The sequence below is a fragment of the Patiria miniata genome, unplaced genomic scaffold, assembly GCF_015706575.1.
Source record: "Patiria miniata isolate m_02_andy unplaced genomic scaffold, ASM1570657v1 HiC_scaffold_7, whole genome shotgun sequence".
NCBI lineage: Eukaryota > Metazoa > Echinodermata > Asteroidea > Valvatida > Asterinidae > Patiria > Patiria miniata.
The window spans coordinates 15,305,805-15,333,578 of record NW_024037074.1 but is presented as its reverse complement, the minus strand read 5'-3'; the positions used below and the strand labels follow the sequence as shown (position 1 = coordinate 15,333,578).

At 42.0% G+C, this 27,774-nt stretch overlaps 2 protein-coding genes across 2 annotated transcripts; both read left to right on the top strand.

Annotated features, from left to right (window-relative positions):
- Nucleotides 1–339: 339 nt before the first annotated feature.
- Nucleotides 340–3,765, top strand: LOC119744983 (melanoregulin-like). The gene is made up of 5 exons (XM_038221207.1): nucleotides 340–1,046; nucleotides 1,440–1,605; nucleotides 2,173–2,263; nucleotides 2,875–3,038; nucleotides 3,475–3,765. Exons 1-5 carry the CDS (start codon nucleotides 970–972, stop codon nucleotides 3,763–3,765), a joined length of 789 nt encoding a protein of 262 aa, XP_038077135.1. The 5' UTR covers nucleotides 340–969.
- Nucleotides 3,766–19,602: 15,837 nt separating this feature from the next.
- LOC119746110 lies at nucleotides 19,603–26,457 on the top strand. Its single transcript, XM_038222905.1, has 2 exons — nucleotides 19,603–21,194; nucleotides 26,149–26,457. The coding sequence occupies exons 1-2, from the start codon at nucleotides 20,633–20,635 to the stop codon at nucleotides 26,172–26,174; spliced, it is 588 nt and encodes a 195-aa protein (XP_038078833.1). The 5' UTR covers nucleotides 19,603–20,632; the 3' UTR covers nucleotides 26,175–26,457.
- The last annotated feature ends 1,317 nt before the right edge of the window (nucleotides 26,458–27,774 follow it).

Here is a 27,774-nt window from a genome sequence, read left to right as displayed (position 1 = left end):
AGCTGTGAAATTTCAAGACTTAAATGATTGGCTAAGGGCTCAATCGATCCCAACTCATTTATTAATTTTGTGCTCTCACGACTGTACAGTATTTACGGTCTACTACGTTTGCATATTATAACGTACGCCCTCTACCGCCCAAACCGCGAGTTCACCAAATGCTCGAATTCACAGGTCAGTCAGCTCTAATCGTCGGATAAAGACCCGAAGAGCGCCCCCATAAACCCCGACTGCCGTATCAAACAGCTTCTCGCACTTTGAAATGGTCTAGCTAAAAATGGCTATTCAAGGCTATATAAACGGCCTCTCGAATATTCATTTGACCCATTTTGAGCCTTCTGAACGACTATCTCACTTTAGCTTTGCGATAGTGGCTGATCAGTCTGTAGACTAATTGTTTAAAGTTGCGATAAGCAAAATATTTGATCCCTGAACCTTTGATCCGCAGGAAGCTCAACCAGCATTCAGAAGCTGTACAGACGACTCGGCTCTTGCGATGTGTACATGTGACCTGACCAATTAATATGATAACGATACAGAAAGTACGTACACAGTGCATTATGTGTAACTTTAACCTGGACTTGGATCTCACTGTATGTACGCGCTATTATAAGGTTCAACTTGGGCAGAAAATTATCACGGGACGATTGAAACACCAGCCATCTACTAGTATATCGGCCTACACGCCTTCTTTGCTTCATTTCCTCGTGTCATTAAGAAGAGTTTTTCGATAGTTTACCCTGTTTGGGTGAAGTTGTAGTTGTCATGACTGTAGAGATTGTTTCATCGTAAATGTAGCTGTTCGCCGTGTTGGATGAGGAAGTGGCATATACCGCACAGAGGAAGTTCAAGCCAATGGATTTTTGGACAACGTGAATTCAATGATCTCTCTTTCAGCTTGAATGATGAACTGCATATCCATTTGTGTTAAACAGTCGTAGAGTTTCAGTATCTGTTGAACAGGAAATCATGTCATTCTGCTGTAGAAGAGACAACAACTACGATGGCCTAGATGAGCCAAGCGCAGAGAAGTCGCCTCTCGTAAGGTGAGCTATAGTGGAAACCAACCAAATAACGTCATTGCTAATTTGATGAAAAGAGCCTAGAGTTTCATAAAAAAATTTACAATATCATGACATCGTCAGTTTGGCAAAAAATATATATTATATTGTCAGTGACAGTGATATATTATTATGTTATCATTATACTCAGCTAGCTAAGCTTTACTCCCATCTTACAATCGTAAACAAACAGACATCCCCACCCCCCCCAAAAAAAAAACCAGAAAAAAAACTTTCAAGGTAAAACCCAGAACTGTAAAACTGTCACCTCACGATTTGAGCACCAAGACATCTGGTCATGAGTGTTGGATCGAGGTTATAAAATAATGTTGAATGAAAAACAAAACAAAATAACTAAATTTTCGTATGGTTGCTTAGAAACGAGGGCGGTGCCCTTGTCGATGGCGTCATAGCATCACGGAGGTCAGCCACAGATGACCTCAACCTCTGGACCAATCCTGATGACGTCAATCACGTGATCTCAGAGGATGACAGGCAACTTGCCGAGCTGCTCGACAGGAGGCGAAGAGCAGTTTCCAGAGAGGTGACGTCATAATCATCTTAAATAAAATTGGTCCATTACCTTAAAATCTTCCACACGTTGTTTAATAAAAGTTAATAAAACACAATTCCCGTAATTTATATTTCAGCACTCATGCTTGATTTATGCCATTGGCGAAGGTCTGTGCCCCAAGAATATTTATTTCCCAATTGAGAATTTGTTTTGTTGTGAGTACTTTCCTTGTTTACACACAATGCTAAAATCATATTTGTTTAAATCAACGACGAAGCTGAATGAAGTGTTGGCCATCATCTAACATATGTGGACGCTGTTCAAATGGATGCGATGGGAAACCATCTGACACTAGACGGCGTTATCTATTGCGGCTTGTGTGTTTTTTTAATATGACGTCCGTGCTTTCTTGCCTAAAGTCCCAGGATTTCGTCGACAGAAACGACGACTACTGGTGGTGTTGGGGGGGGGGGTGCTTACGCCTAGCGATGCCCCTTCCCGGACGAGAAGTTTCAAGCCGCGTTTATTATGCCCACACGTTGAGATTCAATTCTGAGACTTACATTTCTTGTACAAATATTATATTTTTACCAACAGGAGGAGATGTTATTGCATCAAAAGGTAGAAGAAATTCGGAAGGTTCGAAAGAAAGTTCAGGACAGATGGAAAAGAGTGCTGAGCGAATTAGGTGAGTTGAATTCAGCAATCAATGGTGATGCGAAGTGGAGGAATTTGCTCATCTTCTCAGACACTTTTTGTCAGAAAACAAAACTCCATGAAATCCCTGGGGCTTGTTTTGCTGATTTCTTTTGCTTAAATAAAGCGCGGATATAAACTGCTTTTTCTCAAAGCCAGCAAAATGAGTGAAAATATCAGACAGATGATTTAGAGTGAAAATCACTCTAATTTTAGATTTAAAAAAATCTTTTGAAAAAGACTCACTGTAGGGGAAACACGAGTGAAAACTGGATAATTTCACTGTATTGTGAGAAGGAGTGCCGTGGATTGAGTGCCGTGGCCTCAAGGTCTGGAGCATTGAAATCCTGGTCTGCGGGTAGATTTGCAGGTTGTGGGTTCAAGTCCAGCCTGGGGTTATGGTGCGTGTGCCCTTGGCAAAGCACTTTTGTCACTCATTGCGTCTCCCGACCCAGAAGTAAATTGGGTACCTGTGAGGGCAGAGATGGTTATTGTGATTGATTATAGCTGCTTTGCGCCGAAATGGCAGCATTAGGCTGGCGAATTTTCACTCTTTGGAAGTAAGAGTATGATTATTATTGTCTGTTGTAATATTACTTTCAGGTTTTGCCGACGAGCAGCATAAACTACTGGCCGTGAGCTCCGTCACAAGAACCGCCTCTCCCAACACGTCGGTGAGGGCGTACAACCTGCACGATAAGCTGGTGAACGAGACGTCAATCTTTGGTGATGCACCGACACAGAGACATCGCTATGCAGTCATACTGGTAAGAGGTGACACAACACACCTCATAAAAGATTACTGACGCATTCTTATATACTATTTATATGAACTTAAAACTTTCAATGGACGAACGTTAGAACATTCAGGGACAGCTTCGTAGATTTATATTTTGACGTTTAGACGCAATCATTCATAATATTTCTATAGTATTAAATTTAATATTAATGCATGTACTTATCTATGTAATTTATTCTAGGTAATGCCTAATTTTAGAAACATAATTCATCCAACGGAAAAGATTGGAACAAAATCATTTAAATTTGTTCAGTTTTTGAAATATATTCACCGTTTGAGTATTGCTGATTTATATCGCCTGGTGGCGCTCTAATCACGTCTCTGGCCAAGTGCTTTCTGGAAATATGGGACTGGTATACAGTGAATTCATTGGGTTAAAAGGTTTCTTTTGTTTGTAATTACAGGACCGATTGCTAGATCTGGACATTACCGACGATTTTTTCGAAGCAGCACACGAACTCTACCCGAAAAAAGCCGAGAAGCCGAAGCGGTACCACAAGAGGGCGTCCCGCAAGAAACCACAAGGGGAAGTTCCGGATGAGAACGGAAACGGTGAAGTTAACGGAGAGATTCCAGAATCTCCGGGGATGGAGATAATGCCGAACGGCCACAAGCCAACTAACGGGGATCGGCGCGCCGATACAACCGTGACTACCGAGGTGGTGGTCGCTGAAGTTCACGAGGAACCGAAGTAAACCCCTCCATCGGAGACAAACTTCAATCTGTGAAAACTCGAAATCACCATGGCCCTATACCAACAAAACACATTCGAGAGATTGAGCAGTTTGCGATGGTGAAAATGGTGACGCGGAGGTAAAGTCTAGCTACCAGGCATTGACTTCAGCATATTGAGTGTCTAGTCTTGAAGTAATCTTGGAAGAAGTGTCCTTTGTTTCTTTAATGCAGCCGGTCCGATTACTATACGAGTAGAGGTCGCTCTCAACAAGATACATCAAATCAAGTTTGGGGACTTTGGCACCGTTATCCAGGAAAATCTGAGCATACCTCACGCGCCCTGTATCCAATACTTCCAATAAAACTTAAATTTATAGAGCAGTTTTTGAGACTTCTTCAGCAACTGCTGTTTCATTAAAGAAGCATATTATCTTTATTGGCAATCCGAGTCATCAAAAACTTCTCTGCAAGGTCTTGATTCGTTTATCATGACTTTTCTATAAACATCTAGTAAAATAAATCTAGCAGGGCCAAACATTTTGCAGAAATGCTGAACTTTTTGGACGTCTCATTTTGTACCGTTTGACGTATTAGATATCATTAATTTAAAAGAAGCATTATTTCGCAATATTGGACAACATCTGAAATGTTTTTTTTTTGTAATTGATTGATTTTTATAAAAGATTTCTTGATTACAAATAATGTATATATTCTTTTGAAGCATTGGACGGAAACAACAGTCATATGTTTTGAGCATTAGTATTTGACTTGGATATTAATTTAAGAAATAAGAATCTTTTTAAAGTGTTTACTGTTATTCACACCCAGAATTTAATTTTCAAATTCAATAAATACATTCCAGTTGGAAAAGTGATCACAAGAATGCAATTGATTAGAAGTGTTCTTTTAGGTGCAAGCTTTTGTGTTCATAAAATATCTCCTTATAGAAAAGAAATCGACAGTGAACCGTGGATGCGTTATATTTTGTGTGACGTGACAATGGAAAATTATTTGTTTAAAGAAACTTGGCAGACGATCCGACCGAAACACCGCCCTCATGCGGCTGGCCCTGTTCTTCAGTGTTTATTAAAAAATCCTGTCATACGCGGGCTGTCATTTGAATACGTTGAAACGAATAGAAAGTCATGAATGGACAAAACGGCAACACAATATGGCAGGCACGCACACGATGCCCATAAAGATGATGACTCTATCCAATTAGTATTCATTTCATACCCTCGCGCGCGCGCTCCAGACCCCCCACAACCGGCAGGCGCGCGCGGCAAAGCCCCTCCCGGCCAACCGGAGTTGAGAGATTGGAAGAAACTGGCCGGCCGGTCGGACCAGTCGACCGGCAAATTATGAACATCGACCGGTAGGTGGTAAAAGGCTTCCTAATAATCAGCGATAATCCATCTCCTTGCGATGGGTTGTGATAGGCAGTGGGGGGGGGGGGGGGGGGGGGGGGGGACATGGGGGAAACTTGGGGTATATATTGCTCTCGGACGCTAGTTTGCTCTTCAGATTGAAAGCACGACGACAGATCTAATTCTGGCACAAAAGTAGGCTAAAGTGAGAGTCGGTGAGGACTTGCAACAAGGCAATTTTACGGCTTCTTTTTTTTGGGGGGGGGGGGAGGGGTGGAAATACACGGATGACCTATTTTGACTCAAGACTGAATCTGAAAATGAGATCAGGTCAACTTTGCGAAACTAAACTCCTAGTACCGGTGGAGATATTGTATCGGGCATGTCGACAAAGGAAAACACAGTTCTTTAAGGAGCTAATTCTGTGATTAATTAAAGAGAATTTGGAGTTCTTTATTTGCATTGTATAATTAAGTGTTTAAAATTATGCTCACAAGCCTTTTAAAATGGTGGTACATTTGTTAACCTGTTTTCCTCTCATAATGAAACTAAACGGGGGGGGGGGAGACAGTTGCACATACACCATCTTGCACATCTCTGTGACGAAACACAGCACAACTCCTTCTGAAGAAAAGAGAGACAAATAGTGAATTTTTAAGGATGAGAAAATAGCATATACATATTGCCATCTTCTTGTAGATTGTCCTTAGACAGTTTTACATGCACCATCTTACACATCTTGGGGTCGAAACACAACAAACTCCTTCTAAAGAGAGACAAATAGTGAATTCTTAAGAGTGAGAAAATTACATATACATATTGTCATCTTCTTGTAGATTGTCCTTAGACAGGTTCACATGCACCATCTTGCACATCTTGGGTCGAAACACAACAAACTCCTTCTAAAGAGAGACAAATAGTGACCTTTTAAGGATGAGAAAATTACATATACATTCCCGGTTTGCAACCGCAACGAATGATCATGATTGAACTGGCAGCGTGACTGACCGGACAAATCAGCGCCTAGTATATACAGCCAGTATCATCAATTATTAAGTCAACCTTTATCTGTAATTTCCTGTAATCGTTTAATTCGTTGACGGTGCGGCAGTGTTGCTAGGTACTGTGATATGGCGAGCATGATAGTGCGGCCGCAAATCACGCGGCATGATGTAACTAATATTGAATTAAAAATTAGTTAGCGCACTTTTAATCCCTTTGTTTGGAAGTCCACTGATAGTTTGGTCGTTAACCTGCGGATCCCCAAAGACTGCAATCGTTTGCAATGTATTCTGTGCCGATTTTTTCGCATTTCTAAGAAAACATGGGTGAGTAATTTATGAATGGACAATAATAAAATAAAGGACAAGAATAACTTTGTTTTAATGTAGAAAACATCACATAATGCACAGACATGAAAAAAGCATATCATTGTTCAATTGTTTACCAAGATGTCAAGCAAAGTGGACTAGAGATTTGTTGTTTCTAATTTTATACGAATAATAATCAGGGCCTTTTGTCATAAAAATACCAAAGGCGCCATTTTCAATATTGGTCTGTGCCTTGTCTGTGGAATTTATAATATCATGCGTTTTTCATGCGGAGGAAGGGTACAAGACCAACATGGCTGGATGAGTTTAAGATCGCCGGCAATGATGTACCTATACATGTAGACTTCGAAGTTGTATCGGGCTACGGGAAAAAACGTTCCTCTTTGATCGATATGGAAGTATATTTAAAGACGAAAAACTCAAAACAATCTAAACATTTCCTCAGTTTGTCCATCTACCAGGGTATAGATTAAAATCAGCCAAGACAGAAAATGTGCAATATTAGAACGATTTAGTGGATGATTGTTGTGTTCTGTTTTTATCATTGCTCGAATCAATACAAATTGTGTCGTCATTCCTTGCCGGAAAAAACGAGGATGAAATCAATAAAACGAACAATACAACACCGTCATAATTCACAAAGAACGACAGATCGGAACACAGATTTTCCAATCTGGATTGTTTAGTCACCGGTTCGATAGCCAGCGGTCATTTAATTCATTGGTACGGGACGGGAAGGAAGGGGGTTGGCCATTGGTCTCCGGCCAGAGGGCATCAGGGCTAGCAGAGCCACACGAAGCAAGGCTGCAGTCCGCGCTGCAGGTCAGTTGGCTTACGTATCATATCACCCACGGGCTATCGGCGTAAATCCATCACTAGTCCCCTCGACTGATTGTCCAAATTGATCGGGCCACCTTGCATCAAAGCGAGCCGACCCTATCCCTGTCTTAGTGTAATCACTTAATTGCCAGTAATACCCGTGCATTTGATAACGGGCCATGTGAGTGTTGTGTGGATCAGCGGGGACCGGTGAACATGTAATCGCTACATAAATTTCAGGGTCGCGAGATTAACACCTTGCGATGCAAATATATACGAGACTTCAAATTAACGCTAATGGGGCGCTGCAAGACAGTCTGTCTCGCTAACACAACCGTTTTGTCACTGTTTTCGGTCGAATTGTTACTCGACTCGACATAAGTGGGTTTGGTATAGAGATGGTATAGTTATACTTCTGTATTGCTACTTTTGATTTAAGAAACGTCGAGTCGTAGTTTCAGGCTCTTCATCAATCCAAAATAAGATATCTTATAATAATCCAAAATAAGATATAATGCAGCTGATGTTTTATGTTCACGTTTTCTAGAAACCAGCATCTAGGCTATATTCACAGTTCTTTTTAAAGGCATTCTCTTACATGCTTGCACGTTGCTGTTCCTGTACATATGAAATGAGCCATGCATGCTTTTTTAAAACTGAATTCAACAAACAACCACACTTTAATTTTGGGTCTCACTTAATTAACATAATAAACATAATATGCAAGAACTTGGGACTTGTGAAATGACAACATGTGGAGTCTGTTTCTATGTGAAAGAACAAAAGTGTTGAAAGCCCAAAGAAATGTGAACGTGGCTCGTGCTGCATGAATGAACGTTCATGCTGCATGAATGAACGTTCAAGGCTCGCAATGTGTGTCCGACTTTCAAAATAAAACTAAGGTTCCGACAGTACAATTCAGCGAAACAGTTTGGAGAAATGTTTTGGAAATACATATCATTCCTTTCATTGAGAGAAATCGTGACTTTACAAAAAATGATCTTCGATTTCGTTTAAATGTTCGGAAGTGGTGCAACATGAATAGTTCACGGTTGAATATGGCCAGGCATCTTAACAAAGAAAAACAAAAAGACCGAAAACGGACACTCAAGAAACTGCTGCCTCTTAAAACTCCCAGACATTGTGTGCCGGGACGAAATAACAAAACTTGAATCTGAAGAGTTCGCCAGCAACGCGACAGCGATATGCCGAAGAAAAAAAACCCGAAAAAACCTTCCACCGCCGCTCGGGATTTTAATTAAAGTCTCCCCTGCACGTTCCGTCGACCGAGACGTGGGAATTCTGTTTGCAGACGATCAAAAGAGCATTAAAGCCCGATCTGGGTCCGAACTCCGCAAACTGCGGCTCGACCGAGGCAAGAAAGGACGAGTATATTATTGCCTGTTGCCGGGGAAAATTCACTGAGTAAAAATGTGGGCAGTTTTCTAGGACCGCCGCTCTTTCATGAGCTAGTATTTCTTCTTTCAATTTCTCGCCTTTTCCGGAAAGAAGAAAGTTATTCAGAACATTTCAGCATTATGTAGGCCATAATATTGTGACAAAATGTTTCAGAAATGACTAACGGAAAATGTGAATGCTTTATATACTTTTTTTCACCAAAGTGATTAATGCGAAACCTTGTTTCGTACATAATTTTTTTTTGAGAAGACGCATCCGCATGAAAACATCTTCATTTTGCTACCGATTTTGACTCACGAGTATCTGTATATTTGCATCTCTTGCTAATATGTTGACTTTATCGAAAAATGCCCCTAATCAGCATACAGATGACAAGAAGATATCGTTTGCCATTATTTTGATCGAAATGTTTTACTTGATAAAATGAAACTTTAGAATCCTCTTTTATTCAAATTTAAAACGGTTTGTAGTCCAACTGAATTTCGTTTACTTTCTATCATTGAAAAACAACAAGGTTTTTCTACAATGCATTGTCACTGTTTTGGTTCTTTGTTGGAATTTGTTTATTTTCAAACGAGCATTCAAAGTTCAAGCTTGATAAAAAAGTAAAAAAAAATTAAAATGCCGTATCATCGATACCATTACAGCTGTCACCCAGGCGCGGTTCTAGAACCAATATTTTTTTTGGGGGGGGGGCTAGCACGGTGGATCCAGAATTTTTCAGGGAGGCGTGCTGAAATGTAGACCGGTTATTTTTTCCAGACACTTAGGCCTCCGAAAATTAATGGGGTGGGGGGGGGGGGGGGGACTCATGCCATATTTTCAATGGGGAGCGCCAATAAAATCCTAAAATCATTCACACTATATTAACTAATGCACCCTTGTCACGGCTATTTCTTCTTTAGGGGGAGACCGTTCGCATGTACATCACAATCCTTCTTTTTGCTAATGCAATTTTTCTTTTTACGGAATTTATTTTGGGGGGCTAGACAAAATTTTTGGGGGGCTACAGCCCCCCCTAGCCCCCCCCCCCCCCGTAGAACCGCGCCTGCTGTCACCGTATGGTGGTGGCCGGTGAATGGTTTTAAAATGGCCAGTGGGCAGTGGCCAGTGGCCACTGCCCACTTAGGTGACTTGTCGCATTCTATAGAAATGCACATATTCTGTCACTGCTCTCCACCAGTTTCTGGGGGTATTCGAATTTTTTTCGACCTCGTATCGAAGATGAGCGCCCGGAACATGGCTGAAAAAAAATCTACTGATAAATTTCAGCGCAGCCACGCGGATAACGACAGGTTCTTTTATCGAGCGGCCGAGTGTGCAAACAGCCGCCGTGATATTGCAGGGGTTTGGGGAGATAAACATGGCGACACTGTCATCGTCTCTTTGTCGTGGGGACCCGGGGAACTGAGGCTCCCCCCTCCTTCCCGGCCGCAGATTAAAAAAAATTGAAAAATGTTGGTGAGTATGACCAGCAATCATGCGATAATGATGCCTCAGCCACATGCTGGAGTGGGTAATTTCAGCACTTTGCTGTCGAGATCTTCATATTATATGAGACATCGGGCCGCTATTAGATGAAATATACGGTCGGGGCATAGCTGCGTGCATAGCTACGGCAGGCGATGATTTCATTAATTTATCTTGGCACAAGTGGCGGCGAGCTCGGAACGCGGACAACCAATTAGTGGGGTGGCAAGGGCCTGGGAGAAGTCAAACTCATGGGGGACTTGTCTTGCTAAGTTGCAGTCCCTCCCCTCTCGCTCATTTTGGATTTCTTGTCTTCATCTCAAACGGACAGGGGATGAAGCTGACATATTCTTCTCTCAAGTGGTTTTAAGACTCTTTTTCTCAGTGATGCGGTTCACTTTGTACAGTCTACATGCACAAGAGCACAGAATATAAACACAAGAAGAAGTCGTAAAAACAATGCTAGACCGCACTGTTTAAACGTCATTACATTGAATAGACAGTTGTTTTTTCCTCGTCCTCAGTAAAGGTCTGTTCCCACTCTTGAATGTTCCTGCGGGATTCGAACCTTCAAACGTCTGGCGTCAAGTACCCTCACTTAAAACATTTTGGATCGTGAGCCGAGTCCCGCCATTACAATGGGAAACTCGGGAAAGGTTATAGATGTCTGCTCCTTGCACCAACCAGTTTCTAACATCGCAAACAAGTATCGGATTCGGACAGTATTAGGACACCATTTGGAGTCCAGGTTTAAGGACAGGCATCATTTTGTGTCCACATTTTAAGACCTTTATTTTGTGGCCGGGTGCCATGCGAACCTTGAAACTCTATTTAAAGGAGATAGCGGAGAAGATATACAAAGCAAACGACATTCATTGGTTCACCATACTTCGTCGTTTATATTACTGAGTACCAGGAAGGTGTCACCCTGATCTGCGAATGCATTTTTAAGGCATTCGAGTCGCAAGCTGGCACCTCATATCAACCGTCAACCCCGAGGCCTCATAATGCATGAGCACAAGTTGACCCATACATGGCACTCTTCATTTCAGCCTCGTTCAACTGCAACTTTAAAGGTCTAAATGAAACACAAAGGGGAAAAAGAGACGTAAACTGGTATTTTTATGGCGTGTTGCACAAAAGGTCGCAAACTGGCCTCGATTGAGAACACAAAACGGATCCTTTGATGACTTTTGGAAGTCAGTTTTTATGACCTAAATACGATTACACAGGTGTCCAATTGGTTTGGAATTGGTGCGATGTTTGATAGCAATCAAGTGACGAGTGTCACTTCAGCGCATCAAAATGGACCCAGTTCCGCGTGAATTGGGCTGTTTATGACCGCCAACAAGCACCCGTAGAAGCCGGTAGACACTCCCCGTGTCAACAGTTGTCTCTTTCTGTCTTTGCTTTTCCACCGCGTTATTGTACCGAGGTGTCATCAACCAGCTATCAAGGGTTATTATCTATAGATATCGCCCATAAAATTCCACCTTCTTTCACGGCACTTGTATATTATGTGTATGTCAGAATCGACAAAATTAATTGCTGCGTCGTGCATGATTGTTCCCCATAGCTGCAAAACACTAGGCAATGAAGCAGGAATGAATTGTCAATTTATGATTTGAATTTATTGGAACTTGTTTGGTGTAAAAATTGTCGATACCTTGAGAGAATTCGGAATGTTAGCGAATAGAGACTCACATTATCATGATATCGGAAACCTTACGATTACTTCCTTTGTAGATTAAAGGAAATAAATCTTGTTTGCTGTTGATTCGTGTATTCTGTTCTTTTTGATCACAGCAGAGTAACTGGCTGTGAAATGCCATTGATAATACGAAATGTTTGCAGTATAAACGAATCCTGCGAGGAAAGTTTTTGTTTTCAAATGCTCCATGCACAACCATTATCTTCTATTCGGTTAAAAGCGTATACCATCTTGTTTGCAAGAACATAAAAGCGCATTTCTTATCTTTGCACGAAGTGGGGTTAAACAAGCAAATTTGCCGAAGCCTCCTTTTTGTCGGAGCCGTCTTCAAGGAAGAAACTTTACGATCTGGTAACGACTTTAAAACGAGCGGACTATCAAAGTGCAATCCAAATAGCAAAAGAGAAATTCCAAAAGCCAAAAAATGTCAACGGATTGTGAACAACTCGCCAAAGCCTCAACTACAAGCTTTTTACAACTTTACGAGTGTCTTTTGAACGCACTGCACGTTGTAAAATTCACAGCAAACATAGTAACACTCCTAAATTCTTTTAATAGGGACACAAACTCACGAATTTTACACCGGTAATTATAGACAAGAGAGTTCGTTCCTGTGTTATTGGTTCATGCAGCAACCTTTCCTTTGTTTAACAACAGAGCTATTTAAGAGTTCAATTTATGAGGGCTCATAATTTAAGGCAGAATGGATTGTTAGGTTCAACCAGAGATCAACGCCAAATTACGGTTTTGCCGAGGCCCAAGGGCAGCTACCTCCTTCACAATGTTGTTGGACAAATTCTTTTACGCCTCAACGTTTTTATAACAACAACTTTTTAACTTCATAAAAATTCTTCTTCAAAATCTACAAATCTGAAGACCGATAATAAATGAATTTAAAAAGTATATGAATTGTGTTGTGTTTCGTGGTGCTTGTCTAAATAACTGAAATTCACCATAGTTGTTTATAATAATGGACACCGTTTGCAAAGAGAACAATGTCTTTTGCAGATTCTAGGGAAAACAAATCTGAAGCAGGTTATTAAAAACTAACCTGTCAACATTTCAGTTCAGTAAATATCACACTTTTGAGGAAACTGCAGTGTGAAATGCATCTTGGAATCACGATGGTTTGGACCTAACGATATCGCGAAGAAATGATGGAAATTGCTCTTTTCTCGAAAATGACAGCATGTACTTGGAGCATCTACTTTCAGTAAAGTAAGATATTTCATGGTATTTTGACAGTTTCATTTTTGAATGTTTGCCAATGTTGTCCATTACCTTGGACGAAGATTTGCACTCTCAGTTTCCAAAATGTCAAATAAAACAGCAAAATGCTGTATTCAAGCTATTATTGATCGTCCTGTTTTCAATGGTCTATGTTAAGTTATCGTGGCGTCGTTTTTTTATCCGTTCCTTTTGACGACGATGGCGTAATGACGTTCGAAACATCGACTCTAGTTTCACCTGTTAATTTCAGAAACTTTAAAATGGACCGGTTCCCAAGCTGTCACTGCAGGCACTTTCTGTCGGGTTCACCTACCGTGCTTAAAGCCTTGATCATGTAAAAGGTGTAATGCCGCATTACGATGACACTTTCAAATATTGCTTTTTAAAAGGAAGCGAAAAGCGGGCAAGAAGATGTAAAGACCCCAGTTGTAAGTTGTCATCTTGGTAATTTAATAGCGGCTCGATGAGCTCGCGAAGAAACCATCTACCTACTGCAGTGTTCCATTTTCAGCGTTCAATACTCTTAAACAAGGTCGGTCCTAATGACAATTATTCTGGCCCACTCCCAATAAATAATCTCATTTCTCGGCTAGTTTCGCGCCCTGCCCAAGGCTGTCCGTTTTTTACCCCTTCGCCTTTTCCCAGCAACCACTCGATTTCGAGATTTTTTGCGGTGGTGGTTTTCTTAATCCATAGGGGTAGCGTCGCACCTTATATCGCTGCCATCGCTTGGGGGATGTACGGGTGGCAAGACCGCGCTCCTAATCCGTTTTACCTGTCGGTACGCGTCTTTGATCTTAATGGAAGCACAACTGAGTGTTCTTCTAATCATAATGAAGGTCGGGTTGAAATTTAGGGGGACCGGGTGTGATACACCTAGGATGGGTGTTTGAACGGGATAGCATCTCCCTAAACATCGGTGATAATATACGGGGTCGGTCGGTTATGTCTTACGGGGAGTTTCAGTGCGTCTCCCCCCTTCCCCCGCGCGAACCCCCCCCCCCCCCCGTGCCTACTCCTCTCTCACCCTAACAATGACAGGTGTTGTCCTGCCATCCGACCAAGTCCCTCCTGATGCGATATATGCCAAAGCTGATTAGGCCAGACAAGCTCTCAGCCCCGGCCAGCTCCTAATAGCTTTAATGATGCGGATATTAAGGCGCAGTTGTGCCCGTAACTCAGTTAGTCAATATGACTAATGGAGGAGTCATATTCATTTTGTGGAGTGATGTTCGAAAGCTAAACGAGCGAGAGGGATGCAGAGAGAGAAAGACAGCCTAAAGCCCGGGTCTTCTTTCCAGGCACAAAATCCCCGTATAATGCCTCATGCCTCGCTACGCTCACCCCTTAACTACAACCACTCTTCTCTTCCGAGCAATTTCACAGATCTTGGGAAATCGGTAAATGATTTTACATCAAGGATGGCGACAAGAACACGCTTAATTCTCACAATTTCGCATGTGAGATGGCAGTCAAAACGATTTCCTCTCGTTCCTTTTTTTTCTTCTTTTTTTCCGAAAACGGATTTCAATTACACGCTCAGGGCTGTTGATTAAATTGTGCACTTAGATAATGGAGGCTCTGTGTCGTGTCACCGTATCAGGTTAGCCCTTCACGGCGCTAAAATCCTCTCGGAAACAATTTACATCACCCTGTGATGGTCTCGGATATCCGGATGTGCCATCTTCACACAGTAAGGCGCCCTCTGCTGTTAAGATTCTCAAAAGTGGCAGTTCAGCACTTGAGAAAACAAGATACATGTCGTACAAACGTGAACTACCAATTAAAAAGACAGTCTTAAAGGTCAGCCGGTGCATGCTTAATGCGATTGAGAAGGCAAGCGCAAAGTGTAGCGACACGACAACTATTCGAGAAAAAAAATTGAACGGAGTTTACATTTTGGGGAACATCTGCTTTTGACGTCTGGGTACATTTGCTGAGAAATTCACTGGAGTTGAAATGTGTTCAACTTGTGTGACTTTGCAGCACGGAAACTTTCCGTGACGTCACAAGTTCACTTTCGCATTTGCTTTCACGTTCGCTTTCGTACTGAGTATGAACATTTCATGCATGTCAAAATCAATCGCAAGTGTTATTACCAGTCAAGAATCAAAGAATCCAAGTATAAACTGTGCTTGAAACAAAATAATAATCATTTTCCGTAGTTTGATTTCCATCCTGGCATCCTACCCTTTCGTTTTCTTTCCTTGTCGCCATATCTAGTCAGGTTTACCGATGGGTCCATGATCACAACAGCTCTATGTCCGGGGGTCACTCAGGCTCATCCGCCCGGGGGCCATTGCCGGCCGGCTCCCCGTGCCGATGCCGATGATGATCCGATGAAGGAAAGAGCATCGCAACTCCCTCGTCCTAATAGGATGCCGGTCGCAGATCTGGTCGAAGTGATGGAATTATCTCCGTATAATCATACGTGATGACTGCCAACTGTAATTTGGGCTTCTCATTACCCGCTCAATAATGGGATTGGGAGATATCGAGTCTTGAGACGGAGCGTGACTGGCTGAGATTTGAGGGCCAAAGTTTTCTTCACTTGTGATGTTTTCCCCTTCCCCTTGTCCCTTGCCAGGATGAAGAAATCTTTGGCAGAGGATATCCAGACTCATAAACGTAGGAATTGATCGAATGTTGGATTGGCACGCTAAAGAAAAAAAATCAGAAGCTTTACGGAAGCCAATTTTACGATTTGCATGCGGTTATTTTTTTTAATCCAGGAAGGTTTGACATAAGTGTTTGTTAAAAGTGACAGGTCCATAAGCTTCTAATTGTGAGAAATTTGAATGAAATTTGACCCATAAGTGCATATCTCCGTGTGTATCTCCGATGGAGAATTTCTTTAAATGGCGATGGGCTTCGGGACTACTTTCTTAAGAATGATCATCTTGGGAGGAATATCACCGAAAAAAAAACCCATCTGGTAACTCCTAAAAATTAACCAGAAAGTAAAAAAAACCCAAGTAAATCAGGCTTTTATTTGAACACTGAGCAAAGTGTTGGAAGTATTTTATACTATGTATGTAAAGTTTGTGGCAATTTATTTTCCGGTCTGTAGCCGATTCTGGCACAGCTGAGGTGCAGCCGTGTGGCACGGCTGACCGTTTTCAAGCGTGATTTGGCAGGCGATTTGTCCGGCCACGCTTGGCTTCCCCCGTTAGACCTTAAAATGCTTAGCAGATAATCTCATTTGCCGATCCCGTTTTCATGCCAAAGAAAAATAGTCATAACGTCAGTCATTCGACCTGGGTGATGGAAGGTAACTGGAAAGGTTCAAATTCAAGTGATAGATGCCGTCAATACCACCAACGTCACAAAGGATACTCGTGAAAATCTATAAAATCATAAGTTCTATATTAATTATTTATGAGTGGCTTTGTCGACAGATAACGAGAGATGTACTCTCTATGTGCATGCTCTCGACTTAAATAAAATTCACTAAAAAAAGAAAAGAATATCTCCCATTTATGTCCCATAAATTCAACGCCATTCATGTGTTTGCAAAAATTGTTCTAGGCTTATATTTGTTTGTTTAAACAAAACTTGATCAGTCTAAGCAACTTTCCTCCCCTGCATAAAATGGATTATCAACTTCGTCATCTTTCCACTGATATACAGAGCGTCAAAAGGAGTTTCCATGATCTTGTTTCGCCTAATTTCGTAAAGACAACAACACGTCCTTTAATGATATTATTTTTTGTTTTTTGTTTGTTTACTTTTTCCTAGGTTTTTGCTGGTCCCATGCCCCGATCGACTGACTGACTGACTGACTCGCCGTCACTTTGTGAACTGGGCAGTGCCGGATACTCGTAACGCCAATGAAGGTGCAAAATCCGGCCTATTTAAGCAAAAAAGGGCTCTCTGAGCCCAGCTTTATTAGGCTAACCGTATCTTATTATCACTGACAACATCAAATAAAACCATACATGGATATGTTGCTCGTGTGAACAATTACACCGCACTGAGACACTACTGTATTGTACCAACGCTTTTTTTTTTTAGCTTCAGTCGAAATGCATCGTTTATGTCGGTGGAAAAAAGTCCCTCCCCTTCGGCGCATCAACCTACTTCAAACAATGAAAACACCACCGTTGGATGTCGAGAGCAAATTTGTCCCTTGTCAGTCTGGCTTTACACAATACATCCTCACAGTCAGACATGATAATGATAAAGATTGCCCTCCCAACTCTCCCAGGAGAAAGACCAAATCACCTGCGTGTCTGTAACAACTCCACTCATCCTCGCCCGTCACTTCCCATTCATTTCTGTTAATTGAAATTAAAGTCACAAACAAAGTTGCCGAGATAAAAAGGGCGAAGAAATCGCCAGTTTCCCCCTAAAGTATTAATCAAGCACATCGGAGCGGAAAGATAAGATCGGTATACAGGGAGATAGGGCAAATACATAAATCAGATTCAATTGACGCGCATTCATGCCGAGCTTGTTCTGCCGTAAAGCTAGCTTGCAAAAACAAGAGCACCACTTGCTTCGCTTTATGCTTCTTCAGTTTCTTCTTGAACAATGAAATCTTCGGCCGAGTTAACAAAGTGCGCATATCGGAATTGCTATCTCGAGATAACATCTCTCTTACCAGAGGTGCTGCGCGGTGGAAATAGTCCGAGTTGGGCTGGCGTTTCCAATTTTCCGGGCCACCGTCTACCCTCGTGTTTCCCCCCTCTAAATTGTCGTGCCTGGTCCGTTTCAGGGCCTGGGGTTCTTTGTCGCGGTGGATTTGATTGACCCGACATTTATGGAATGAAATTGCTGCCAAGGTTTTATTGTATCTGGCGGGGTGGGTAGTATCATTTTATATAGATCCCAGCTTAGAACTTCGAGATCACTGGGTATTAATAGCAATTGGGACGGAGGAGTGCAAACGCCTCGATTTCGCAAACAACTTAATCTGAGTGAATATAATCAGTAATGATACGGAGAAGGGATGCTCTTTTTTGCGCTCCAAGTTGCCCAGAGCACAGAGCTTGGAGCGCCGACTAGGAATGATCCAACAGATTAACTGTGAAACCGCGCCATATGGGCTAGATCAAATGAAACGGTCGTGTGCCCTCAGTCAAAACCCCCAAAACTGTTGGGATTGTCAACCCAACGTTGCGCTGACCACAAATTCCTACATGCTGATTTGGTTTGACTTTCTCACCAACCCACTAGCGGATCTAGGGGGTTGAGGGCTTGCAATCCTCCGTTCAGCTGCTGAATGTTTTGTTTTTGTTTTATGATAGGCCTACCAGTAAAATGGGGCGAAAATAATAACATTTGACTCAAAGTTCTTAAATTTAGTCTCTAATTGCCTTACAATGGGGAGGGGGCATGCTCCCTGAACCCATAGCAGGGGCACACCTTCACTCAAATACCAGCCCGTCTCTGTCCGTTTCCTAAAAGCTAGATCCGTCCCTTGCAACTTGTGACTTAATATCTCGGTATTTCGACCTTTTTTGTCAATACCACCGTTTATAAGTATTTGTGACGTAATAAAGCTGAAGACTCTGCAAAAACCACCGGAACTAAAAGAGACAAAAATTGGTTCGAAATGCACAGACGTCAAACTGACCTGGTACCACGCTTGCGAGCAGGCCTGGTAGTCATGTACGCACTCATTGCTCATTCGACCAATAGAATTGCGCCCAACGCGTGTGACATGCGCGTTAGCGAGGTACCGTCTCAGTAATGTCTTCGAATAAGACATTACTGTAGTCACTGGTTTATTCTACAAACCCGGTGCAGAACGGAGACACATTCTTGTCTACAGAGGTGGAAAACAATGAAATTATATGAAATTGTTATTTCATGTTCAACTTGATAAAGGAATTAGGGTTGTTTTGCCGTAGTGGTGTACATTGAATGCGTGTGCGCGCTCCGATACGCTCTCATTAGCCAAATTTATTGATATAGTATTTGGCCCGGTAGATAAAAATGTCCAGATTTGAAAAAAAAATAGATTAATTATACTTTGCATGTTTGATTTCTGACAGAAATGCTTCACTGAGCAGTACGATTAGCGCTATGTTTTCCAATACCAGTCCACAATAATAACAATTCATGATTGCCATTGGAAGTTCTATGTGATATACTAAGTAATTTCTGCGGTTCTTGCTTGTGGGCAGATATCCATTTCACTTCTTAATCCAAATGACTACCCTCCAAAATGGAAAGAGGACCATAATCACTACAAAATGTCCCCGGAGGATCGAGTGCGCATGCTCGACACGTGACAATGAATGCGCGCGCGGCTGATTAATATTCAAAGGGCTGTAATTGGGATGAAATTATTGCTTTAATTGTCTAAGAACATTTCACATAATTATCTGCTCAGTAATGAAGAGTGGTTGGCAAAATTATAAATATCTAAATATTTTTTTTATGTGGACCACTTTTTTTGGTAAACAGGGTCGAACTAATTACATATTCATAACGCAAGTCACCGCCAGCAGCTAGCTTGCGGTGAACAGCCGCCACATGTCCCCGCTGTTTACAGAGGGCCGGCCGGTGTTATGACATACAATGAGCAGGCAGCGTCGTCCATGACTTCATTTGTGTAATTAATTTGTCCGGGGATTCTTTTTTCTCTCTCCTCCCTTCCTCCCCTTGAATGGGTGGTCTGTTCATTGGTGCTGGGGGCTTGTTGGTGATAGTCGGTTACGGGTTGATTTGCCTGCGTGTTTTTGCCGGTGGCGAAGCCCTGCTCCGCTATCCCCGTGTGATATCGAGCTCATCAAGAGGGCTCTGAACATAGCTGACTCTCACGCGTCGATTCCTATAACAATTGCGTATCTTTTATATAATTTTGCATTGCGTGGTATCGGTTGGCACTCGGCAGTGGTTTACCGTTCGGCTTTACAGTGTTGACACCGCTATTAAGTCTTACCCGCCCGATATCCAGCATCGTCGCTGATGACTCGGCTACTCCCAACCAGATTCCTCGTTTGCCGGTTGAGTGCTGGGTGTATATATTTGCGGCTTTGGCAGAGATAACTCTCCCGATTGCTGCGGCGAATCGATTGAAGCCGGGGTATTACCAGTTCTTGTCAACACGTAATTAAAAGCCGTAATTGCCGACTCGCCTATCAACAACAGATTATGGCCGACTTCTAGATATCCAATGAGTACTGCCCGATCGCTCAGCCAATCGCGTGACGAGTTGGCGTGACGTCACCCCGTCCATGGGCTCTATATCGTAATCTAAAGAAATGGACATGGACGACAGAGTTTGATATCTATTTGATAGTTAGGGAACCACGGCAATCAACTCAGGTTCAATAGGTATCGAGCAGTTATTACAGCATATACCACAATCGTGTGTCACACTCTGGCATAGTTCTGTCGTGAAGGAAAGAGAGTTATTGTTGCCTAGCGGGGGAAGGCGTTTAGAGGTTCGTCTTGAGTTTGGATCCATCTCTCATCCTCTTTGGTGCGTGTTCGCAATCTCCGTGCGATCTAAGTTAATAGTCTGGGGTTTTCAGTATTTCATTGACTGATTTCTAAAAGTTGGACACTTCGATAAGGAGCGAGAAGGATGGAGGGACACAAGTCTTTTTCTATTGACGCACTTTTGTCTAAAGATCCTCCTTGCACGGCAAGGGTGGTGAAACCACGGAGTCCGACGGCAGCCACGGCGGCCAGCACGCTCACCGCCGTGCAGTATGCCGGTCTGCAGGGGCAACTTCAAGCCGCACTCAGTGAGCGACTGGCGTACTTCCACGCTCACGTCCCCGCGACCAGCCAAAGCGTTAACAACCCTGCCAGAGTTTTTGCTGCGGCTGCTACCGGCAGTATCATCCCCAAGCCGGGCCTGCTCAACCTGCAACCGCCTGGCATACACGGACCGGCCGTCGTCACCTCTAAGCACGGTTCCAGCGTTGGTGTACCGGTGCCGGCTATCTACGCTCACCCGTTGTACGCCGGGTACTTGAACGGACAACACCATGCTGGGGTAGCGCACCTGAGCGCCTTTCACGCGGCAGCCTCGGAACACATGTTAATGAAGGCAGCGGCTCACGGAGCGGGCTTATCCGCCGGGATTCCTATGGATTTCATCCGAGGAAACATGATGATGCCAAGGATTGGAGATTATCCCGGTAAGTCATCTTTGTAAATGTTGTTTTTACCACGCTTTTATTAAAGGAACAAAAAAAACCACATTTATAAATGACAGGGATGTCAGAGGCTCAAAATATTGCGTCCATAAAAATAGTGACTATTAAGAGATCAATGAAATTGTGCAGTATTGCATATTTTGGGTAATTTCAATATTGTTATGTTTATCAAAGTTCACAAATACCAAACCATGGGGGAACAACAAAACTCTGACCACATTGTTGAGCATCGAACTGACGATTCTCACCCTCAAAACCTGAGGTAAAATACCCATATCTCTCTTCACCTAAAGTTCCTGAAACTTCCATTTTTGGGGGATGCGATTTTGTAGAAAGCACCTTCTTGAACATGAAGTATTGAAATTAAAATGGAAGTTTTGTCACAACTTTTCACACTTGGAATTCACCCAACAGAATTTCTGACAACAAGAATTTTGTAAGAAAAAAACAAACAATTGAATTACCAAAAAACTTATAGCAATATTTTCATAAATTCTGGTTGCAATCTTTACTAACGAGTTACTTCAGTTTGTCATGAGCAAATGTGTTTGAAGGCATCATTTTTTTAGGGGGGGGGCGTAAATAGCAATCATTTTAAGCAATTGTGTGTCTATGGCTTCTGCCAAAGTGTTTTCATCGAAGAAGCCAAATCAAGTATCAATTCTTACTATTTCTTTTTCCGCGCGCGCACTAGCTGGCGTCTCGAGACAAATCTTTTTTTTTTTTAAATGTTCTAGACCTGCTTTGATGTCCACGCAGATTTAAAAACAACAAAAAGCCAATTTCATATTTGAACATTCCCAATGCATGCATTGTGTCCACTGACTGTAAAAATCAATTTCTCTCACCAATGAAAGTAAAAGTGAAATTATAAATTGCTCAGCTCCTCCGACAATCGATCCTTTAAAAAAGCTATTCACGGCAAGCCCATAACGCAAAGCCAAGCTTAGAGTTAGTGCCGAACGGAAGGCCAACACATTCTTATCGTGGTGTAGAATCACCAAGTGGGATGGTGTTTGTGGTCATATTTGAGTTGGAAGTTCCACTCTTAACGCCGACACGATACGGGAGGGTTATTTTGCCAACAATTGTTCCTGTCTTTGTCTTTCATGTACATATACGCCGCTATTAATCTGTTTGTACACGGCAATATTTATGTTCACCTCAGCGCCTCTTGTAGTCAAAAGCACACGTTGCTGGTGTTGTATTAACGGTTCACTGATGACTTTTCCCCCCTCTATGATGCCGGGCACACGTGCAGCTTGACTTTAAGGCTTTTTGTCACCGAAGGGACAAGAAGTCAACACAATGGATTACATGCTCAAATTGAGCTGTAATGGTGGGGCTGATGGCGAGGAGTCGTGCAAACATTGTGCCTTTATTCAGTGCTGTATAGTTTGAAACTTGCGACCAAAATAATAACTGGGAGTTAAGTAGAAGCTCTACTTTCATCCGTAAGCTATGGGTAGAGAACGGCAGCAGTAATTTAAACAAAGTCGTTTGTCCCCATTAGAATAGTTGAGGTCTTTCACAAGATTTTGAAATTGAGTATTTCAATCATGAAACCTTTCCAATTCAAAGTATGATGAGTGTGCACAAACCGGAGTATATACAAAACGGAGACATTCAAGAAAATAATGCGGTGTTTGTTAATCATATCACATTGAAGTTTTTGTGGTTTTTTTTGGCGTTTTTATTTAAATATGCAAAAGGAAGACAAGTAAATTTAAGGAATGCACTGCAAGGGGTGACAGTGGATGGACGGCTAGTGTTTCATTGAGATGAAATGCTCAGAATTTCTAATCTTTTCAGATTCCGTCTTTTTGTGTTACTATGTGAAGAAATGGTGTGCATTCTACTGCATAATAATGAACTGGCAACCCAAAACTCTCTTCAGATTAAACGTGTCGCAAATATTATTTTACTGCAAGCAGAGAGCTAGACGTCGCGTGACAAACGGCGCGCTTTCGCAATATGAATGGCAAAGCTGCATGAAGCAGTGAAATCAACAGAGTTAGACATCACAGACGAAGAAGATGCAGTAGCTTCAGATGCTTTTGTCACACGCAAAATGGACAAAAATTGTGCAAAATTATTTTGAATCAGACACTGCAAATGAGCGATTTACTATAAGCGAACAATTCCCCCTTTTCTTCTACATTTGGCGACGCCCCCGAAGGCTTCATACAACTTCTAAAATCGAAAGCACTCGCCGTTGTGTTAGAGCCAACACAACTAGGATGTTTTTGAAAAGAGGAAAGGCTGGTGGGTGGTCGAGGGAAGGATATATTTCCTCCTTTGTTCTTCTACAGATCCGAGTCAGATGTATTATTATTTTTCTTAATTCACTGCAAAATGCTTCTTTCGATTCAGTCTTTTCAAAAGGCGTTATTGCGGGGGCACTCTCACTGAAAAGCGCGGGACGGAGAGAACCGCTTGTTTGAGAATGCCGTTCTTTTATTCAAGTAACCAGAGCTGATTTTTCCTGTAGTTGAAAGAGAGTGTTTATATTTTGATTTCATGTTTATGGCGCAACGGTTTGTGGAGGAGATTTTTGTGTGTATTTTTTCTATTCAAGTTAAGTGCCTTACATTCATGGGTTCGAAACGCTGTTTCCTTTATCTGCCAAGGACTAGGGGCCTAATTGTATGTGAAATTTATGATATAAATCTCCAACAGAAAGAGTAAATTATTGCAAATTCACGCACACGCTCTTGCGTTGTCGGTGGCAATCAAGCCTACATTTCTTAAGAAAAATCACAAAAACACAGCAGCCTGTGTTAAAGTTAGTTTGTTTCCATGGCTCCGTTAGTTTCCATGGTAACCCCAAAAACAACAGCAAAAGGTCCTCTTTCAAGAAAGAAATAAAGAAAATCCAGTCAGACAAGTTTTGATGGCGCCAACCTCTCAACCAGAAAGAAATACCTCATCCTTCAAGGCGGTCATACAAACCCAGCGGTATGAAAAGAAGATGGCGGTCAAGCATGATGTGGGTGCCGTATTGACACAGAAAATCGATAGCGTTTCTTGAACGGGGAAATCATTGGTTGATTTCAGATAATTAACTCTGCGGCAATTTGTGTACACTGCTGCAGTGTAACGTGTTCACACTGCGCCGTTGTCTGATGTCCGGTCACTATTGTCCCCGTTTCCTCTTCGGCGGGTGCCGGGAGGGAAGTTTGCCCGCCCAAACATAATTTCTCCCGCCAGTATTTTATTCACAAAATTGAAATGAGTACATCGACAGCAATAAAGGGCGAATCTGACAACTGAGACTAAATTTTATTCTAAATGTTAGTGTGCATTTTTTTCCTGCAAAACAATTACCATGAAATTTGTCCCCAAAAGGTGTACCTGCAGAAACATGCATGTGACGCCATTTCAAAGAAACACCTTACAAATAAGAACTAAATTATTCGGTTTTTGCTTGTTTTGATGGACGATTCTTTCCGATTCTGACAACAATACGATGACCATGTCCAAACCCTTTTTTGTGTGTGTTCAGTCTTGTTGCTGTACAATGGTCCGCGACAATGTTTTTCTCTAAAGGGCTGGTAAGCGTTTTATTTAGTTAAAAGATATTTTGTGTTTTGTGAAATTAGGTAAGAAGCTTACGTTACGTCTTAAGGATCGTTCAAATAAGAGGCCCAATAACATTTGATCGTTTTCCAAAAAAATAGCAATATCTTTTAGTCATCCTCTGATGGATAATTCCAGTTGTAACAAATCGTGTAGGCCTATCAACGTGTCCCACGAGAGATTTATACAACGAGGTTTCAATTAGAAATAGCATTCACTTATAATGCCGCAGTAATGCAGCATCGTGATTTGAAAATGACCACATCGTGACCGATTATTTGTAATATTGCCGATTAGATCCCGTGGCCAAGGACACCAAATGCCGTCGTCTACGTAATGATTGCATGCTATTCATGTCCATAGTTTGTTCCCGGAATTCACATGAGAATGAAGACTGGCGCTCTTTAATGATCCATTCATAATTATAAACCTGTTCGGTATTCCAATTGTGCATGCGCATCCATACGTGACGATTTTCAGTTCGAGATCAACACAGCCGACAATGTAAACTTGGGTACCATTAGGCCTATAATGGCATTTGTAATCAACATTTTCCATTGAAACAAAAGCTGACGCAAGTTGGAGATTTTTTTTTCTTCAATTTCCCTGAAAACTTCCATGGTTTTGTATGGGTACTGCAAATTTTATCCCAAAAGGTAAACATTTTGGTCAATTCATTATGTGCGCACTCTGCAGCGTGTTGCAGTGTTATGTGTTAACTATGAAGCATGTCGCCACATGGAATCATGACTATGGCATGTTGCCCATCGATTTGTGTTTATGTATTAAATTCATTTATCTTCAGTATCACCTTAACTGAACCATCGTAAAATAAGTCCATGACAAAGTTTCTTTCGATAAATAATACTGATAATACTGTTTCATGGCACTGGCCAATCACAGCGCAGCTTTTTAATCAGTGGGCAGATAACCAACCAATCAGAGAGCAGAACACACTCTGTGCCCTAATAGTTCCAAGTTGAGAGCATGAACGAAGAAAGAACTAGAGTTTATTTGCAGAGTTCAGCCACGTCAGTGAAATATCAAAACAAAAATAATACGACGAATTCAAAGTTTGACGGAGCTAGCAGGAAAAAGCTCCTCCATGTCAGTATTGACTCGGCGGCTTAGCGCTGTTTGTTTCGGCTCTAACAAGATGATTCGCGCAAAGTGCCCTTTTTGGACAGAAATTGACTGGATACACCTGATGGAGTGTCTCTGGAAATTGACTTAATGAAGCCCAATTTGCGCGGGCGATAGGAGCAAGCCGAGGCCACTTGAAAATGCTTTTTAGTTTCTGCTCCTAAAACCAAAAAAATCAACAGAACGATTTATTTTTCTTCCCCTCTCTTCCAAGCGATGCTCGGACCGGAGGACTCCTGACTGATTGACCACTAAAAGCAGCTAACACCCCGCTGTGTTCATTTCTAATTAGAAATTCGTCAGCTCCAATTAGGGGATGAGACACCGGCCGGTTGAGGGGAAATCGACCGGTATCGGCTGAGTATACTTTGAACGCAAGTTTTTATTTTGCCTCTCCGGTATATTATGAGCGAAGTACCGGCCGGTTATTGCTTAATGACACTGTAATAAATGATCCTGAGTAGGTGTTTCATGGTCTGCACCGACTAAAATAGAACCAATAAATTGCGCTTCTGACTGTCAACTTTGTTTACCGCCCCACTTCTTTTTCTTTTCCTTCTTGCAGTCAATCGGTTGAGGTTGGGGCATCAAAATCTTATCACAGAGTTTTCAAAATAGAATCAATCTTACATTCTGTTGACTTGTTCAGTTTTGCAACCTAGATCATCGCTCTCGTGACACTTTATGATTCACTTAAATGAGAGAAAACCGACCCACTTAAAATAGCTCTTCTGGAAATTATTGACAGTCTGCTAGGTTAGTGTGGGTATATTCGCGGTGTCTGTGTTTTTTGTTCTAATGCCCGAATATATCGGGAGGACTAGGGAAAGGAAGCGTTCTGAGTTTAGAGAAATTCGGTGATAATTAGGTTGTTATTGTCCATGACAACCGCTTCTCAAATAAGGCGGCATGTACATTTTTTCTTGAAGTTACTGGTCAAAGGTCAAAAAGGGAATAGGATTTGCAACAAACCTTCTATTTAATGTTTCAATCCATGTTGGCTTTGGTTTAGGCCTAAACCAGATTTGGGCACCCTCGAGCCCTCAACTAAAACTTGAAACGTGCTTTAATTACTTTTCTGAGTCATCGAGAGGTGGCAATTTTTCATCTAAGGAAAGCATGATGTAAAACCACTATGAAATTGATTGTCCGTAAGTTTTTTTTTATCTATAGTCATAATTGTCACCTCACATCAGCTTCGAAAAAAAGTTTTGACGCTTACAAAACATCACTCACAAAGACTCAAAGTGATATTTCTCCGGCTGTTACTCGTAAAATTACTGCGGAGCAAATGAAATTATCGAAGGCATAATTTCTTTTTGTCTGGGTCCAGATTGGGAGAATGGTTGCACCAATTATGAGTCAATCTCATCATGATAGAAATTACCAGTCGTGACCAAGATCCAAACAGATTAGACTTAGCAGTAGTGTGTCTGCTCATGAATACAAAGCAAGGGGTGGGGGTAATATGAGAGGGTGTGTGTGTGTATTGGGGTGGGGGGGACTGGCCAGCAGGCAGTATATCATCCAGAGCCACAACCAACAGTCTTCCCATCGACCAACCAAAAACCCCTCTCGACCCGGTGCCCCAATTTGCCGCCAATTTGTAACCGGATGAAAATCCCTAATACCATAATGGCAATGAATTTACTACCACTAATGTACGAATCCCCCCCCCCACTACCATCGCAACCTTGCATGCGTTCCTAAAAAAAAATCGGAGATGATAAAAGATTTCAGGGAAACAACATAAGATAGCTGGTGTCATTATTTTGATGATCATCGGAGCAAGAAAAGCCACCACCGGCGGTTGTTGAGACTAGGACAGGGCGGGCCGCGT